The following is a 17,752-nucleotide window of genomic DNA, read 5'->3' on the forward strand; positions in this document are numbered from 1 at the left end:
CTGCCAGCGCTACTGCTTTCTCCTCCTCCTCCCATTTTTATAACGCAGTTTACTGAGGGCAGGGACAGCTTGGCCGGGTAATATGTTTTGGTATACTTTAGGCTATATGAATAGTGTAGCAGTACGGAACAGGGATAGCAACAAATGGTGGGCTAGGAGAGCTTGTAAGACAGCACAGTAAGGGAGTGATGTGGCAGAAGCTTTTGGGTCTGTGGAGATGGATCGACTGAAATGCATCTTAGCTAGTTGTCGTTTTCAAAGTCTTTCCTGTCTTATTCCTCTTCCCTGTTGATCATCTTTTATTCATCATTGAAAACCTGACTTGTATGTCTGAGCAGCAAAATTTGCAAATCTCCTTACCTGTTCTGTAAACTTCCAAACGGATAATTTGTGTTTTCTTCCCTGTTGCTCCTTGTGGTTGAGTAAAGCGCATATGCAACTGAAAAGTAGCATTTTTATGCGGTTTTGCATCTCTCTTCTGCTATGATGCCTACAAAAAGTAAATTCTTTTTGAAGAGTGATAACTAGTACATGCTGACCAGGATATCTTTGGTGTTTGTGTGTTCTTTGTTTTATATTTTTTGTCTAATAAGCTGCTTGATGTTGGGGAGCAATCTTTAGCATTGTAAATAGTTTGAAGATTGACTGTTTTACTTGCTGGTTAGGTTGTGTGAAAAATACATCTGATTTCTTCCTTTGCCTTGCACCTCTGAGTTAGATCCTCCTTTTCCCAGCCCAGGGGGCACTATGGATCACAGTCAAGGGGGTTTATTTTCCACATTTGCCAAGATAAATAAAGCTTAATGGATTATTATAGAAAAGCAAAGGGGAGTCTATTAAATTTTGTCATGTCTTGTTTTATTGCCCAAAGGTAAGTGCTTCTGTTCCTTAACATGAAGCACGTCTCATGAGCACCTTTTTGAATGGCAGATTATCACCAGTGTAATTGTCAGGGGAAGAGGCACAAAGTCTTGCTCCTGGGAGAGAGATACAGGGACAAGCAGTCATCCAAGAGCAGCTTTAGAAGTTGCCATGATATTAAACCCTTTGTATTTTTCAGGTGCTCTGGTTCTGTAGATTTTATTCTTACTTGCTTACTCTGATGTGACAGTTTTTCAGCAAACCATGAAACTTTCTACAGAAAATACAAAGTGAGACCTAGAAGTTTAAGTTGCATTGTAAATGAAAATAGCTCTGAAATATTTCAAACCTTATACGATGTAGAGATTAAAGTCCACAACCGTTTTTTTTTTCTTAAGAGTTCTCTTTAAAGAGCTTTTCTAGTATTTCTACTAAACATTTTTCTGCCTCTCACATTTTTAGACTTAAAACTTTTTATTTTCAATATTTTTTTTATCGCCTTCTTGTGCTAGGACCTGTAACATATGATTAAACAGAAAAACTCTCTCCCCCAGCTTGCAGTTTATAACAGTCATTCCCATAGGAAGTGCCAAGTGGACTTAAAACGAACTTCTGTCTCAGACAAATATTCAGATCTCTCAAGAATCTGGCAGTGATCACAATTGGCGTCGAAAGTGCAAAAAACTTTTCAGTGGGGCAGGTTTTCCAGTTATCATGTCCAATTTCCTACGTACTGGGAATGAAGCCTAAGCCAGGGCTTTTTTTGTCCAGTATATTTCAAAAGTGGATGTTTGGGGGGATATCATATGGAAGCAGTGGGAGTGTGTTCAAATGTTGTCATGTCTTATTTCTCTAACTTAGTTTTAATTCCTCCTTTTCCACAATTAATCTAGTTGTAATATTTCATATTTTCAGCTTTTTCCCTGTCTCTTGCCTTCCCATCTTTTTTCTGTTTCATGGGGAAAAGAACTAAAGAAAAAAAAAATTGAAGTTAATCAGAAGGATGTACCAAATCTAAAATAACTACCTAATTCAGGGTAGGTTTTGTGAAGGTGAAAGCAGGACCTATCTAATATGTTTGAATAACCTGAGTGACTGTTACGGTCTAGGAGAGAATGTGAAGGCCATATTTTCATAATTTTTAGATTATTTCTCTTATTTAAAAGAAATATGAAGAAAAATGCCACTTTTCTTTTGAAATAAGAAATTTGAAATTGCTACTGTAATTAATCGGTATTCCTTACTCATAAGCTAACCGTGCACACAATGAACTAGGTATCTTAAAGACAGAATGTGCTGAAAAGATCTTTTACAAGTCTTCAGGAATATAACATCTATTACAGGCAGATACTTAATTTTTAGTTCTATCATGGTTTAGGAAATGTAGGTGGTTCCTTTTCTAAGATAGTATTTGTGAATCAGTGCTGATTGTTACTACTTTTTTTCTTTCTCTTTTTTAGTTGTTAGGAAACTTTATACTTACTGTACTAGGCAGTCTTGTTTTAAATAATATGAAGTGATTTATGTTCTAAAAAATCAGTGCCACAGTCTTTTCAAGTATGAAATGCCCCAGAATAACGTCTTTAAGATGTACAAATTTTCCCACGGTTCTTCAATTCACTGGAGTGATAATTCTTCATCATAAAGACAGCCCTGTAAAAACCCAGTGATAGCTATTCTTACGAAGAGTCACTGTTAATGGCTGGTAGAAAGGAAGAGAGTAGAAGTAGACAGAGAAAATATTGACCGGACCATCTAGTATCTGTTGCAATTAAGGTAAGGATGCCTCCATACTACATGCACCAACAGCACTAGGAAAAATGATTGGAAAAAACAGAAGCAGTAAAGCCCTATGTTTGATATTTGACTTTGCAGATAGCCTAAATTCAGTCCAAAATACATTATTTAAATTTCTATTCCCCATGGAGAACCATGTGCAGTCTTTTTGTGTGTAAATGTCTGATGATGGCAAATCTATTTTACAGTTATGGGTTATTAGAATTACGACTTTTACTTCTGTAATTAAAAATGGGAAGTTCATCTACTCCTCAGATTAGGTGAGGGGAGGCAGCCAGTCTAGACAGAACATAATTCCTTGTGGTTTTAATAATTTACATCCCAGTAAAATCCCCTTATTGACTTCTGTTTTTGAAGGCTCAGATGAATTTATAAGGATTATAAAGATCCTAAATGAAGCCATTGTACATGCAGTCAAACAATGAATTGGACTGAGTTGTCTGTGTTCCTAAAATAGCAGCTGCTAAGCTTTCGGCGCCTAACTGGAGCTTTGTTTTCAAAAGAGAGGGCTTAGGTGTTCATCCATGGTAGATGCCCGTTTCTGTAAGTCTGCCTCTTCACTGCACAACATCAACGGTGAGAATTGTAATTCAGTCACTTCAACTGATTGTAAATATTCTGCCTTGTATGCGTTACCTTTACGCTGGTGAAGTGTACTTCTCATCTGCTTGTAGTTATAAGGTTTTATGGTTTTTATCTTGAATCCGTATTCTGTTTTGAGCAATCTAAAGAGGAGAAGAGCGAGGAAGGGAGCAATGTTTGTAGTACAGTCTACTTTTTCTGTTTTGATCTTATCTGTTTAGTCACAGTTTTGACTGTGTTTTTGTTCAAGTTATGTTTGCTAATAAAAAAAGAAGTGTGGCGCTGTATTTATCTGTTCTGTTAGGCCTTGATGTTTATGCATGGGCTACAAACTTCTTTCCTTTGTTGTTTCATACATATTTGAATTTATTTACAGTGATTTTTTTTTCTGTTAGGCCTTGATGTTTATGCATGGACTACAAACTTCTTTCCTCTGTTGATTCATACATATTTGAATTTATTTTCAGTGATTTTTTTTTTTAAGGAAATACAAATAATTTAATACATGTCTTAAGCATCTTTTTAATAGGTCTGATTCCCCAAACCATTTTTGTTCTGTGGTAAATCAAAGCCATATTCCATTGTATAAGCTGACAACATATAAATAGTAATTATGTTCCTGCAGCACATTGGTTGAATTGTTGCAATTGAAACAATATTTCACAACCTGTACCTCACTGATGCCAAGATAAATTCTAGAAACCATTTTGAAACTGCTAAATTCCTTGCCATTAGCGTATCTATTTTGATTATTTGAGTGATAAAAGTTATAAAAAACATTTTAAAATGTGTTTTCAGATTATCATGGTTGTCTTGCCTTTTGTCTTTTAGAAATAAACTTCAGGGTCACAATTCTACAAAATGTTTCATTTCTCTAATACTTTCAATCTTGTTTTAAAAAGAAAACTTTATCAAAAATGAAAACCTTTTGGGTGATTGAGTATAGTAGTAATCTTATTGGGAGAATGAAACAGCACCTTCAGATTGTTTTTATATAAAAGCTATGTGTATCAAAAAAATAGCAACATCTATAAAGCCACAGTCAAAAGAAATACGTGCCAGACCATTAATATAAAATGCAAAATATTAGGCTGCATGGTCTTCAGAAGATGGGAGAACTAATAATGGGCTTTTGCTGGAAATGCAGATGTCAGCTGTGGGTGCCTTGAATTGTCAATAATAATGTTAAACACGGGGTAGAATATCAGCCTGAGCTTATTCTTTATTCTTCTCTCAAAATCATTAAAGCTAAGACAGTTGTGACATATGTTCCGCTATGGCTCAATAAGTGAAGACGTGCAGGGAACGTATATGTGTGTATGTGCTGAATTATTCATGTCTAAGTTACTGCTTTGGGGAAGCGAATGGAGCGCGCTTTGCTGGCAGGTAGGCTTTGAACCATATCTCATGGAGGAAGAGAATAAATATTCTCAGTTTATCCTGGCCCAAGCTAGTTATCAGCTGTGTACACAGGCCCAGGCATTATTTTTCTTTTTACTATAGCTGCATTGGGAAAAAGCCGGATAAATATCAAATTCTAAGAGAAAGTACTTTAATGGGATTTAGCACCTACATACACCATTTTGTTATCTGCACTGCATCCATCTAGGTAAAGGACTTTCCATGGAAGCTTTAACGAATTTACTGAGCTGTAGCCCCAGGGGCAACCTTAGAGGCAGGGGAAGGGAGATTTAAACCTGGAGGGTGATGGTACACCCACAGGGGTACCTTTCTCTTTGCGGAGGGAGAGGGGACAGAGGCAGGGTGTGCGGCAAGCCCTTGTAGCCGTATTGGCATGAAGTCATGGCTTCAACGTGGAGGTCTCTCTGAACTGGGTGGAGGGTGGAGCAGGAGAACAGCCTGACGCTTGACTAAATTCAGTCTCTCAGCACCCATCTGGAGAAATGTTATTAAAACTGTGAGATTTTAAATTTTTTTTTCTTTAGCTCCTTTCAGCAAGCAATTTGCCTTCCCCCACCCCCTTAAGACAAATGGATATTAAATAAGCTGCAGACCCTGCTTTTCAGTATTTTAAAGCATGTATTTCTTTTGTGGTATGCTAGGTACTGCGTATGGGTTCTGTTGGGAAGTTGATTTGAAATATTGTAAGTTTAAATTTAGAAATGTTCAGTCCTGGGTGGCTTTCAAAGTTCTGTAGAGATCTCATTTTACGTTTTGAGGATGTGTGGAAGATTGTATTTAAAATCAAAACAGTATTTTAAAGTGTCACATCTATTGCAAGCCCACTTCAGGCTGTGACCTCTTAGTGCAACGCGCAAAGTTTCAACAGGTGAAGGGAATTCAGCTGCTTGAGGAAGATTCAACAGATGACTCCTCTCTTGAGGCTTGTTTAAATGATATTTTGCTTCACGATACATTTTAATTACTATGAGGGGGAAGTGTAACTTTCTAGCATAGATAGGAAACACATGCTACTTGTTAATTTTGTTTTACCGTTTGCTAACAAACTTATTTTAGGTTAAAAATGTCTAGAACAGGAGTTATCTAATGCACTCCAGTAACTATGCTGTTATGCAGGGGTGACCCTCATCTTTCTCAGACAAGTAAAAACTTACATACTGAAATAAAATCTCAAACAGCTGAATGCTTAAATTAATAAAACATATTGCCTAAAAACATACTAGTCTTTGTTGCCTGGGTTTAGATTATACATGCATCAATGTCTTGGGTTTGGACAACTTTTAAATGTGCGCTTTATATACTAAATAATGTCTTCCTGGTTTTGTTAAGGTCTGCAAATTATTTATTGCAGACTACATTACCCTCCTACTTATTTGCTAAAGCTAGGATTTTACCACTTGAAGATTTTGGATCTGTCTGGGATAAATACATTGTATATTAGCAACATTTTTTGTAATTATGGCTAGTGTCTAATAACAAAGAAAAAGCCCTCTTCCTCCAATATTGCTTTTATTCAGTATGTCCTTGATCTAAATTCAATGTTATGTTAATTTTCTTGTTGATCATGTCTTGTGCTTTTGGGAGAATGAAATATTCCTTGACTCCTTAGTTTACTTGGCTGATGAAGAAGTTGCTCGGCAGCATTATCTGTTTTCCCATCTCATATAATCTTATGTCAGCCTAGCTCTGACCTTTGTGTGATGGAACCTAGTGGTAATAGACCCTTGTGCTTAACAAGCTTTGAAATAAAAATATGTGACTGGCAGAGCTGCAGGAAGTAATTAGTTCCATGTAGATGTGAGAAGTGAAAGGATTATTTAAAAGAAAAGAAAGTGATTCAGCTTTATGGTGCCTGTGAAGTCGTCTCAGCTTTTAATTTAACTATTAAGGGATTGAAATAAATTCAAGTCACTATGTGAAAGCATTTTTGAATGAATCATTGTAAAGAAGCTCTCTAAATAACTTTACTGCTTATTAGAAGCTCAAATATTTGAAACATTAATTAGTTCATTTGCTCTTTCAGACCTACTCATAAAATGTGGCTGAGTGGAAAAGCTACTGCAGAGAAGAGAGCATGTGCACTAGATCTTGCTGAAACTTGCCTAGAGACCAGTTTATGATGTTCTTTGAAATAATAAAAAATGTGTATACATGTTTCCCAGGAAAGAATTTTTCAATCAGTTCTTCAGTTAGTTCTTACAGAGGTTGAGATGTGTTTTCTATGTTTTAATTAGATAGACAAACCAGGACAAGCTCAAGCACTGTATAGAAGTGTTCTCAAGTATACCTTACATGGGGGAAGAAAGAAAGAAAGAATGATTCTCCAGAATTTTGTGTATGGCACTTAAAAATCTGTAGATCACGCAGCCGTGTTCTGCAATGAATGAATAAAGAGTTGAGTCACTGTCCTGACACCTGGATTTTCCCATACTCTTAATTTTCCATTCATTTGAATGGCTCTTTACTAATAACGCCTCCATATATGAAAGGAAAGTGATGGTGAAGGCAAAGTTAACAGCCAAATAGGCTTTCTTCTTCATAAGCATGGATCGGTGACTGGAGATTCGGAGACATTTCAGCCATGTTGTCGCTGGCTTTGTGCAGAATGTGCTCCCCCCAGGTGATGGTGGCTCACATAGATTGAAGCCGAGCCCTGTAAGAAAGTGATTGTGAATTACCTGTGGTATGGGAGCAATGCATAGTTCTTAAAGCTGTTGCGATGGACATTTGAGGGCTTTTGATAGAGTTCTAGTAAAAATCTGATGCTAGGAAATAAATGTAAGAGAAACTTAATGCCTCTTTGGGAGCGTGAAATGCAGAAGATTCTGATGAAAGCCAGGATGAGTTTGGAAAGAAATTGATTAAACTCATCTTGGTCTAAAGTTGGCGTTCCATTTTTCTTCTAAGATACCTGTTCAGATACTACTCATTCTATATCTTACCTTTGTACGCATCATCAGGATGTCATTTTGCCATTTATTTCCTTTGCATTCTTTCAGATTGACCAGTTCAGGTTCTCTTTGACGCACATTAGAGTGGGGCTTTTTTTCTTTTAGATCCTCTTTCCATTTCTTTTCCAGCTGTGTTTAGTACAGGAAATATCTGGCTGATGGTTCTCCTGCTCATCTGTGCTGCTGCCATTGATGATTAGAGTCCTACATCTTCCCAGTTTCCTGTGCTCATCGCTTTCAACTTTTGAAAAATTCTCGTTTTGAAGCCAAAGCTCTGTGAGCTTATTCTCTGTGGACTGTGAAAGGGATGGTTTTTGAAAATTATTTCTTTGTGTGAATGGGGTGGCAAAATGAGGGATGATCTCATGTAAATAACTTCCAGTGCAGTATCGTCCTTGTAACAATGCAAATCGATGAGTTTTGTGCCTTATTGCTGTGAAAGTGGCATGTGTGATTCAGGATTTATAAGTTGCCAGTTGCTTATTTTCTCTTAGTGACATCCACCATGTGTTCTCCTCACTCTCTAATGCTCAAAATATAATAAACTAGATTTTGAGCAATTATTAATCTGACAAATGTGCGTTTTGAACACTCGTACTGATCTGATGCAATGCACCAAATGTATAAAGAGCAGCATAAAGCTGCTGTTTTATTTCAGGTCTTGAAAGGTCAGAGTACGCTACTGAGACTTAGAGAAGGGCTTTTACTGCCTTTTTGTGACCGAGCCATCACGTATCTTGCAGGTTTTTGCAGCCACTGTTTATTGGCACATTTTCCAACTGCAGCTATATTTTTCTCTTTTCTATTACAGAGAAGCGAACATTTACGTAATTATGCTTCTTTCAAGGCTTCAATATAGTATATTTAAAGCAAAGAGTTTGCTTAACTGTGTAAATCACATTGTTCTGTTGTCATTAAAAGTATTATGAACAAAATGAGCTAAATGACTTCAGAGGAAAACTATGTGGAAAAGTATTTAGCTGCTATATCCAAAGCTACAATTAGGGAATACTTAAATTATTTTGCTTAACTTTAAAGGTATTTAGCTATTTAACTCATATATGCTTGAATATAGGTTTTTATCTTTCTGTGAACTTTGATTTGATTAAATCTCTCACAGCCTGAGACAAATGCTTGAAAACCAAGTATTTGGCAAAAACATGTGATTTGATAATTTGTTTCTGTATCTGTATGATTCTAAATATTGTGTAAGGAAAACTAAGACTGTTCAAATAATTTGATAAGTGTTTAGTTTTAATAATAATTTTTGTAACTGCAGGGACAGCCTGTTGGAGACTGTGATTTTAATGTTCGACTTGCATGTATAGAGAAAGAGATTATATTTCCGCGACATGAAAAGATGAAGAATGGTCTTATCGACAAAGCACAAGAACCATTCAGTGTTCGAAACAAACCATTTTTCGACATCTACACTTCAAGAAAGGTAAACTTGATTTCAGTTGTTTATGTTGTGGTGCTGAAGGCAGCAAAGCAGTGTTGGATATAGGTTTTCCCTCAGCTTTTTTAGCTTCCAATGAGTTCTGCTACCTTAGTGCTCAGCAATGCTTGGGGGACAATTGGCAGTTTAAGATACTCTGAAAAGCAGTGTTAGGCTACCTATTCCTTCTGAATTACTGTTTTCCCATGTTTAAAACCTGTACTTTGGCATAGCCTAATTCTTTAGGTTCGTAATGTTGAATGATGATACCGAAGTTAATAGCTTTAGGTCTGAAATGTCTCTGAGCTCCAGGGAATGTCTGAGAGCTATGTTGTTTACACTATCCTCCTTCATAGGTAAGAATATAATGTTCTTTTTACTTCCAGTCCCTATTTGGCCATAGTATAAGAATCATGACTTGTGCTTGAACTCCCACTTCATGTTCAGCGGTGATTACTAAGAGCCCATTCTTGTTAATGTCTCCACATTTTACATATTAAAATACTGCCCTAGGTCTTCTGAAATAATTCATATGACTTGCAGATATGTATATGAGTTCCTATCTTTCATTGTGCACTCTTTTCTTCAGTATAGACACATTCTGTAAAATACTTTTATTCTCTTCTGTGAATTAAATGGCTCCTGGATAACACTTTCTTCTAGAGGAACCCATTTTTCTCAGCACTGCTGTTAGAAATAGTCCTGTGTCTCATCAACACAAAGCAATGAACATCAAATTGTCAGCTTCCATTTGCTTTTGTCATTTCCTTGATCCTGTAGCAGGTAATGAACCTCGCCCCAAGAGGAGCAATAATGGTATTTTGGCTAACCAAGAGGTGAAAAGTGAATAAAGAGATGAGGCATAAACTGGACTTTAAAAAAAAACTGGCAGAGAGCAGCAGCCTTTGGAAAGTTTAAGTCATGAACCATTCAATGAGAAATTTCTGTGGATAAAGCACTCTAAATGTTTTGATCATTTCTCCGTATTTGTGGTGTTGCATTTTTGGGTTGTCTATTTAAGATCAACATCGTAAATTTGGAGTAAATTTTTCATGGGGCAAAAAAAGTCTGTTTGTCTAGGACACATTAAGTTTGAGCTTGAAATTGAAAGAAATTAGAACAAAAGGAACATGTCTTAAAAATGGTTTCTTGCCTAAACGTATAGTTTCTTGAAGTGTTCTGAAGTTCTGGGTTATTTAACCTCATTTAAAAATCACAGGAAGAGCATAGTTGGAAGCATTACTAGAAAAATTTCTAGGTTAAACACATCTGTAAATAAATCTCATGCTAGTTAAATCTAATTTCCAGCACATGATTATTGAAATGATCCCCTGCTTCCCAAAACCTTGGAAATTAAAATTACGCGCAATGGCTTTCTTTTTACTCTCTAAAGGAGATTTCTGAATTGTCCGTGTGCATTCCAATGTATTGGATTTTAACAATTCTGACTGGCACTTTTTAAAGTCGTCAGGGAAATGGTGTTATTTGCTGGTCTTTCTCTGCCTTTCTCAAAGCTCTGAGCATAAACTCTTTAAGACATTGACTGTCTTATTACCCAGCAGTAAAGCATCACATATGTTGGTGAGGGGAAAATGTACATGGCTAGAATTTCTTTCGTAGTAGACTTGTAATTGCTTTTGACACTAATGCTCGGACAAGATTTCTTTGTTCTGTCCTTGTCTTTACCACCAGGTTTGATTAACTTGTGAATTATGGAATGAAGCAGTTATCTGGCCAATTTTGTTCATTTTTGTGAAGAATATTTCTGTATGCAGCAGTTGGATATACACACAGGGAGCAGGAGGGGCAGAGTTAGTGGCAGTGCAGAGCCAATAGCCAGTGTTATTTTTCTCTTACGTTAAGCATTTGAAACATTTATGGTTTATCTACTCTGTGCATATATTAGATCAAATTGGTAGGAAAATAAAGCAAGTAAGATTAATATCCTGGGTTTTACCGAACTATATGTTTTGAAAGATTATTTTTTTAACTAGGCTTCTTTCTGTCCGTTAACTTTCCCCCCAGTTAGAGTGAGTAAAAGTCAATGGCTGTTTGTGCTACACTTTATTGAACATTTTCTTTCTCTGAGGGTTCCTTTTCCTCTGAGAGTTTTGCTGCTTTTTTATGAGCGGTGACTATACCCTTGGAACAGATACAGTGGTGACTTGCGTGGTTTGAGAGAGCGGGGCATCTGAAAGTGTGAAGCGTGGCTATCTCTTTGGTTTTTGTTACTTATCTCAATCTTTTAAAAGACAGTATTTGAAGATACCAGTAAGTCTGCGGTACTAGGTAAAACTTCAAGGACACTGCAACCTGCATTTGAGGTTATTATATTGCAAATGCAGTTCAGTCAACAAATTCTCACCCTAATAGGTTATCGTCACCTTAAAAATATCTTTGAGACAAGGGTTATCTATATGCTTGTAATTTATTGGGGTATTTGGGTTTGGTGTGGGTTTTTTGATGGTTTGTTGTTGTTGCTGGGTGATTTTTGGTTTGGTTTTGGGGTGGGGTTTTTTAAGCGCCAATCAGAGCACACTCTAAAGCTTTCTCCATTTTGGGTTTGAAATAACCATAGGTTTTAAAATTTTCTTTTTGTGCAATGTATGTTTTATGTTGTAAACAATCCTTGTCCTTATTTAAAAATCTTTGTTATCTAGTAAAACATGTTCATTATACTACTGTTATAACAGAAAACTTCTAATGAGGCTTTAAATCTGACTGTTGTTTTCTATAAGTAAGAAGTTTTATGTCAATATTTAGGAATTGTTTGTATGCCCTATGATAACTATAGGGGGTTTTAGGTAGTTCTACCAGTATTGATGTAGAGTTTTATCTTGGGCGATATCGGTAAACGTTTAAGGGAGATCATTATAGATTCAAAATATATTTGAAATCTCTATCTGCTCAAAAGAATGGTATTCATAAAAATACATTCTCAAAATAATATTTCGACTAAGCATTATTGTTGCTCTTATTTACCTCAAAATACATTTTTTTGTTTCATTACTTCTGTGAAATGATGAGCGTGGTTTCTTTAACGCATCCTTAGAATAATGAAATGGAGATTACATCTTCACATTCATCACAACTTCGTGAACAGAATTTTTCATTATATGTGGTCAGAATAGACTATTGTTCTGAAGCATTGCCCTGTTCTGAAGGAGGACTATTTAAAAATAGTATTGCTTTGCCCAAGAGATCTCTTTCCTATGTTTACTCAGTCATCTTTGCAACTATAGCAACAAATGTACTCATAGCAATGAATACCTTGTTAGCATAGCTGGAAGAGCAAGTTGGGTTTCTTTTGCATCAATGACAAATGTCTCGACAGGGTTTACCAATTTTGTGTGCAGCATAGCAAGGTCTGCAGGGAGACAAGGAATTCCTTCTAGCTTCTAAGACTGTTCATATTCAGATTGACTCAGCATATCCGTTAATCCATCTCCAGAGATGGTGTCAGCTGAATGGATGCTAAAGGACTGACAAATGGGACCTGCTTAGGTAGATCTTTTCCTTGTGTTTAATTAGCCATTTTTCTTGTTCTTCTCCAAGAACAGCGGGATCTTTACTTCTTTAGAAAGGATCTAACAGGATCCTTTCTTGACTAGAGGTCCTTAAAGATTTACAGCCTTGAGTGGCCTCAGAAAAGCTGTGCATTTCCTTAAGCGTGGGTTTCTTCCCTACCTCCAGTTCTTGTATTTCCCTGACAGAAGATGTAGCTTCTCCGGTCACACCCAAGGCTTGTTATTTTCAACGAAAGATCAATGGACATAGCAATCTTTGGCCACAGATAAGGTGGATCTCTGATTGCACCAGCATATTCAAGACTGAAAAAGTGCAAAACCCATACCACCGGTCAGAATGCGTTTCATCAAAATCCTTGGAGTATGTCTTGGACTTTTTTTTTGAAGTATATCTGGGGTTTGCTTAAGGTCAAGAAAAAGGATCAAGTGTACTTATGAATTACCTCAGCTAGAACCACACATCACATCTTATTTTTGTTTTGAGAAACTTCAGTTTTTGAAATATGTTCCCAGGATGAAGTTTGAGCCTCACAAAAGTAAATATTGTAGACCTCTCCCTTCACAGCCTCCCTCCATCGTTCCTTTCTGTGACATGAGTTGAGACATAATGTTCCAAATTGAAAGCCTTCATTGGCCATTCTTCTTATTAACAATAGCACGTATCAGTAAATGTGTGTTAGCTTGGGTGGATTGTAGGAAGATTACTCAAAAAGACCAGGAGTCTCAGCTTTATATTTAATAGCAGAGTAAGTGGCTACAATTTTTAATTATACCAGGAAAAATGAATGTTGTCCATGTAGGTTTAGTTATTTTCAGTGAAAATGTGAAAGTGATTACTTGAAACAGCAGTAAACTTTGCACTGTGTTATATAATACGTCCAATAATGAAATTGTTCTTAGAGTTATGGATTTGAGACTGTAATACCAGAGTTAGAGTACTGGCTGGGTTTTTTTTTTTTTTTTTATTTGGGAAATAATTTTTTTTGGAATAGAAAGGATTATGAATTACCTCAGCTAGAACCACACATCACATCTTATTTTTGTTTTGAGAAACTTCAGTTTTTGAAATATGTTCCCAGGATGAAGTTTGAGCCTCACAAAAGTAAATATTGTAGACCTCTCCCTTCACAGCCTCCCTCCATCGTTCCTTTCTGTGACATGAGTTGAGACATAATGTTCCAAATTGAAAGCCTTCATTGGCCATTCTTCTTATTAACAATAGCACGTATCAGTAAATGTGTGTTAGCTTGGGTGGATTGTAGGAAGATTACTCAAAAAGACCAGGAGTCTCAGCTTTATATTTAATAGCAGAGTAAGTGGCTACAATTTTTAATTATACCAGGAAAAATGAATGTTGTCCATGTAGGTTTAGTTATTTTCAGTGAAAATGTGAAAGTGATTACTTGAAACAGCAGTAAACTTTGCACTGTGTTATATAATACGTCCAATAATGAAATTGTTCTTAGAGTTATGGATTTGAGACTGTAATACCAGAGTTAGAGTACTGGCTGGTTTTTTTTTTTTTTTCTAATCTGGAAATCAATTTATTGTGAAATGAAATGCACTTTCAAAGTGCAATTATAAAGTCTGCAGCATTTATAGTTGTGCCTTGACGTTTGTTGTTGATACTAGATTTTGGAAATAAGGGCTGTATCTTTACAATGGTATATCTTTATTATGTTGCCTTAAATGTTATTTTAATATGTTTTGATGCGGGTAGAGGAAGAAAAGAAAGGGACAGTCACCTGGGGACAGGTTGCACATTCTCAGAATCTCTGAAAATGTTACCATGTGGAACTTCGATATTGATGGATAAAGCAGGATCACTAAATTTGTCTGCCTCTATAATCGAAGAATCATTAAGCACAGTGTTAGGTGGGAGCACACGTACATTGTGAGTGATTTTTGCCTTTTAATGTAACTTCCAAATTCTTTTAGAAAGATATTTTTGAGTGATGTTGAATCTTTGCTGCTGTCATTGCACTTGCATGATTGGTCGCTTTTGTTGCCTAGCTTTGCTTTCTTTTCATTGATTAGTGTGCATCTGAATTCAAGGAGATGACATGGTCAAATCTGCCAGCTTTCCCACCTGTCGTGCGAGGATAGCAGCAGTCTGTGGAAGAAGCTGTGAGTTTTAGGCTTCCTTGATGCCAAACTCTTAAGGACCAGTGAGGCTAATGCTCTATATGCTGCATATTCTTAGCCTTGGAGCATTAGCCTTTTATTTATACAAATATTTTCGGATTTTCAACAAGGACATTGTCTTCAGTATATTAAACAGGAGGTACAGGTACATAGAAATAATTAAACTCCCAGAAATTATGCAAGTCTTGGCTTTCATTGCCTAAACCAACCCATGGTTCTTTTGCAAGGCTTTTTTGTGTGGACAGTCCCAGCCCCAGTGTCATCACTGAACCTTATTATCCAGTGAAAATGCTGTCTAGCAGGAGCAGAAAAAAAAATGTTCCTTTCTGTGCAGTCCATGGTCCCGTGGAGAGTTGTGCCCATCACTCTCAGTGGAACAATAGGGCTAAAGGTTAAACAATGATACAGGTCAAATGAACAACCTTTTTCAAATGTTAGCACGCTGTATGTCAATGACTTGTCAGTTCTTAGACTATTATCTGGTTTTAAAATGACAGCTTGTCCTAGAGGGATTAGAATGAAGGCTAGTAATCTCTGCTAGAAGATTAAATGGTCTAGGATCTTCTTGAAAGTTTTCAGTCAAGTCTGTGAACTGACGGATGACTTATTTTGTTCTCCTGGTTTTTTGATGTTTGGATTTTTACTTTGGGGTTTTTTTGAAACTGGTTTTGTTGTAGTTAGGTAAGGTGGAATGTTTAAAAGTTTGTACCAGTAAATGCATAGCTACTACTAAGATGGTTTGCTTTGGAAAATTAAGTGGCTGTGGACCTCTGATGATGAAGGAGGTTGAGTAAGTACATGACTTGCTGCTGTTGGTGGGAAGTATTTGCAGGCAGCTGAGGCAGCTGTAAGCTAATATTTGCATGGCCTGAGAAAATGAACCCTGATAAAAGGTAGAATATGTGGACATAGCTCATCTGTGACTGCCAAGAGAGCTGTTAACCCAAAACTGACTGTAAATGACCACAAAGCCCTGTCTTACGTTGCCATGTAGCCTACAGACAAATGTGGAGAAGGTTTGCAGTCATGGGGCAGAAGATGAGAGAATTCAATGGCAACAATGGCAGCAGCAGAAGTATCAAATAATCTGTCTATTTATTGGAGATTTTGAGTTCCGCATCTTGATGGAGGGGGAATGTTACCATCTGGAGGGTTTTTAATGCCAAAAAGACTTGTTTCCTCTGTTTTTATTTTTGTTTTTATTTTCTGTGCCTTAAGGAGTAGCATAATTGGCTCACCTTTCAATACTGCATTTCCCGACCCAGAGTTGGCACTCGCTCTTCGGTGTCTGACCTACACCGTAGTCCTCACTCCATCTGTTCTGTTCCAGGTTTTTGGCCTGTTTATCATCTCATCTCCTTTTAATTATGTTCTAACCTATCTCCCCTCTACCATTTTGTTTCTGTTTGCTTTTATTTCCTTACTTCATGTATTCCTTCCTCACTTTGTACTATTCCATCTCCCCAAAAATGCAAAATCAAGTATAAAAGCAGTATTGCCTTATTCCACCCTTAGATGCTTTTGTGCTGGTGGTTATCTTCACTCAGATCTTTTTGGAGTGCTTTTCTTCCTGCATATGCAAATAATGGTTGACCTGAGGAACCTAGTAAGCAAGTAATGAATAAGAAGCTGCAAAGATGTTACGTTATGCTTGTAGTAGAATTTGAAATCTTCACTTGGCAGCTGTCCTGTATCCCAGCATGTAGTACTTTCAGCCTGATTTTTCAAAATTATTTTACCATGTGAATTTTAAAGGTAAGGACAGCCAACCAGACCAAGTGGAAGTTGAGTAAATTGTAATATGAAATAGATGACTAAACTGTGGCTCTTGAGCTGAACGTAGGTTACTGCCATTTAAGATTCTGTGCTTGAAATTCATGCAACCAGCTGCAGCACTGGAATGACGTGGATACTGTTTGGTAAATGTAATTTCTGGCAGTGGGAGGATGAGAGTAGCAAGGACTTTGTAGGCCAGGGCTGGTGGGGTGTCCAGCTGCCTCTGGGTTTTCCTTTGCTTTCTGTGGGGCAGGGAGGCTGCAGTTATTTGGTTAGATTTGGTTTATATCAAAAGATTTTCCCTTGTGCTAGGGAAAAAAAAATCACTCTGCTATGGCAAATTCTTCAGCTTCCTTGCTCTAGTGGAGTCACTTGAGGAGACCCGTTCACGAACAAGAATCTGTGTTCATTTCCTAGAGTTAACAAAAGAGGATTAGGCTACTTGCTTTTGATTATTATTATTTGTGATGTTGAAGGTCAAGAACAATATTTCAGCACAGTATAATTTTGATTAGGGAAAAGGGGGAATAGTTTTTTGCTCTTGGTTTAAGAAATATTCACACATTAATTATAGTTCCCACTTTTTGCAAAATGATCTACTGAAGTTAAAATAAATAGTCTCTAATATTTCCATGAAGAATTATTTTCATAACTAGTGGCCCATGTTAGATATTGCTAGTGGTACAGATTAAATTAATGTAGAATTATTCAGATGTGGAATATATAATTAAATTCTGACTTGCCAGACTATAGTGTGGGAAAGAAAACAATGAAACTAGTGGAAAAATAAAGGCATATGGATGAAGCATTATACTTGGTGCACATTGTAAGTTTAAACATCAGAACACTACATATTCAGTTTAGCTTTCAACATTTTAAAATTAGCTTTGAACATTTTTGTAAAATACTTCTTCTGTATTTTGTGCAATAGAAATAATACACCTTTCTAAGTAGGAAAAATGCCTTTAACAGTGATTTCTACTTTCAGTTTTGTGGTGTGTTACCAAAAATGCAAATCTGTTTGGACCTAATTACCAGTTGGTATCCCAGTATGGGCGGTTGAATTGGTGTATTTGATATCTTCTGACTTAGAGGACTCAGCTGTGGTGACTAAGTGGGTCACTCCACTCATTAATTGAGGGGCAACTGTTTAATATTGTCCGTTGTGCCACTTCACAGCCTGTCACTTTCCAAACTGCCTCCTGGCAATACAGCTCCACAGGGAAGCCATCAGCCTTCTCACACTGGAATGA

The 17,752-nt window shown here is 36.8% G+C and overlaps 1 protein-coding gene across 2 annotated transcripts in view; it reads left to right on the top strand.

Annotated features, from left to right (window-relative positions):
- The window catches only part of RNGTT (RNA guanylyltransferase and 5'-phosphatase), a 188,331-nt gene that overhangs the window by 64,294 nt on the left and 106,285 nt on the right, over positions 1-17,752 (top strand). For both annotated transcript variants that reach the window (XM_009648891.2, XM_009648884.2), the window contains exon 11: positions 8,893-9,057. In XM_009648891.2, coding sequence (XP_009647186.1) covers positions 8,893-9,057 — 165 coding nt within the window. The remainder of the gene's footprint in view (positions 1-8,892; positions 9,058-17,752) is intronic.

Source organism: Egretta garzetta, unplaced genomic scaffold (assembly GCF_000687185.1).
Source record: "Egretta garzetta isolate BGI_Z169 unplaced genomic scaffold, ASM68718v1 scaffold430, whole genome shotgun sequence".
NCBI classification, from domain to species: domain Eukaryota; kingdom Metazoa; phylum Chordata; class Aves; order Pelecaniformes; family Ardeidae; genus Egretta; species Egretta garzetta.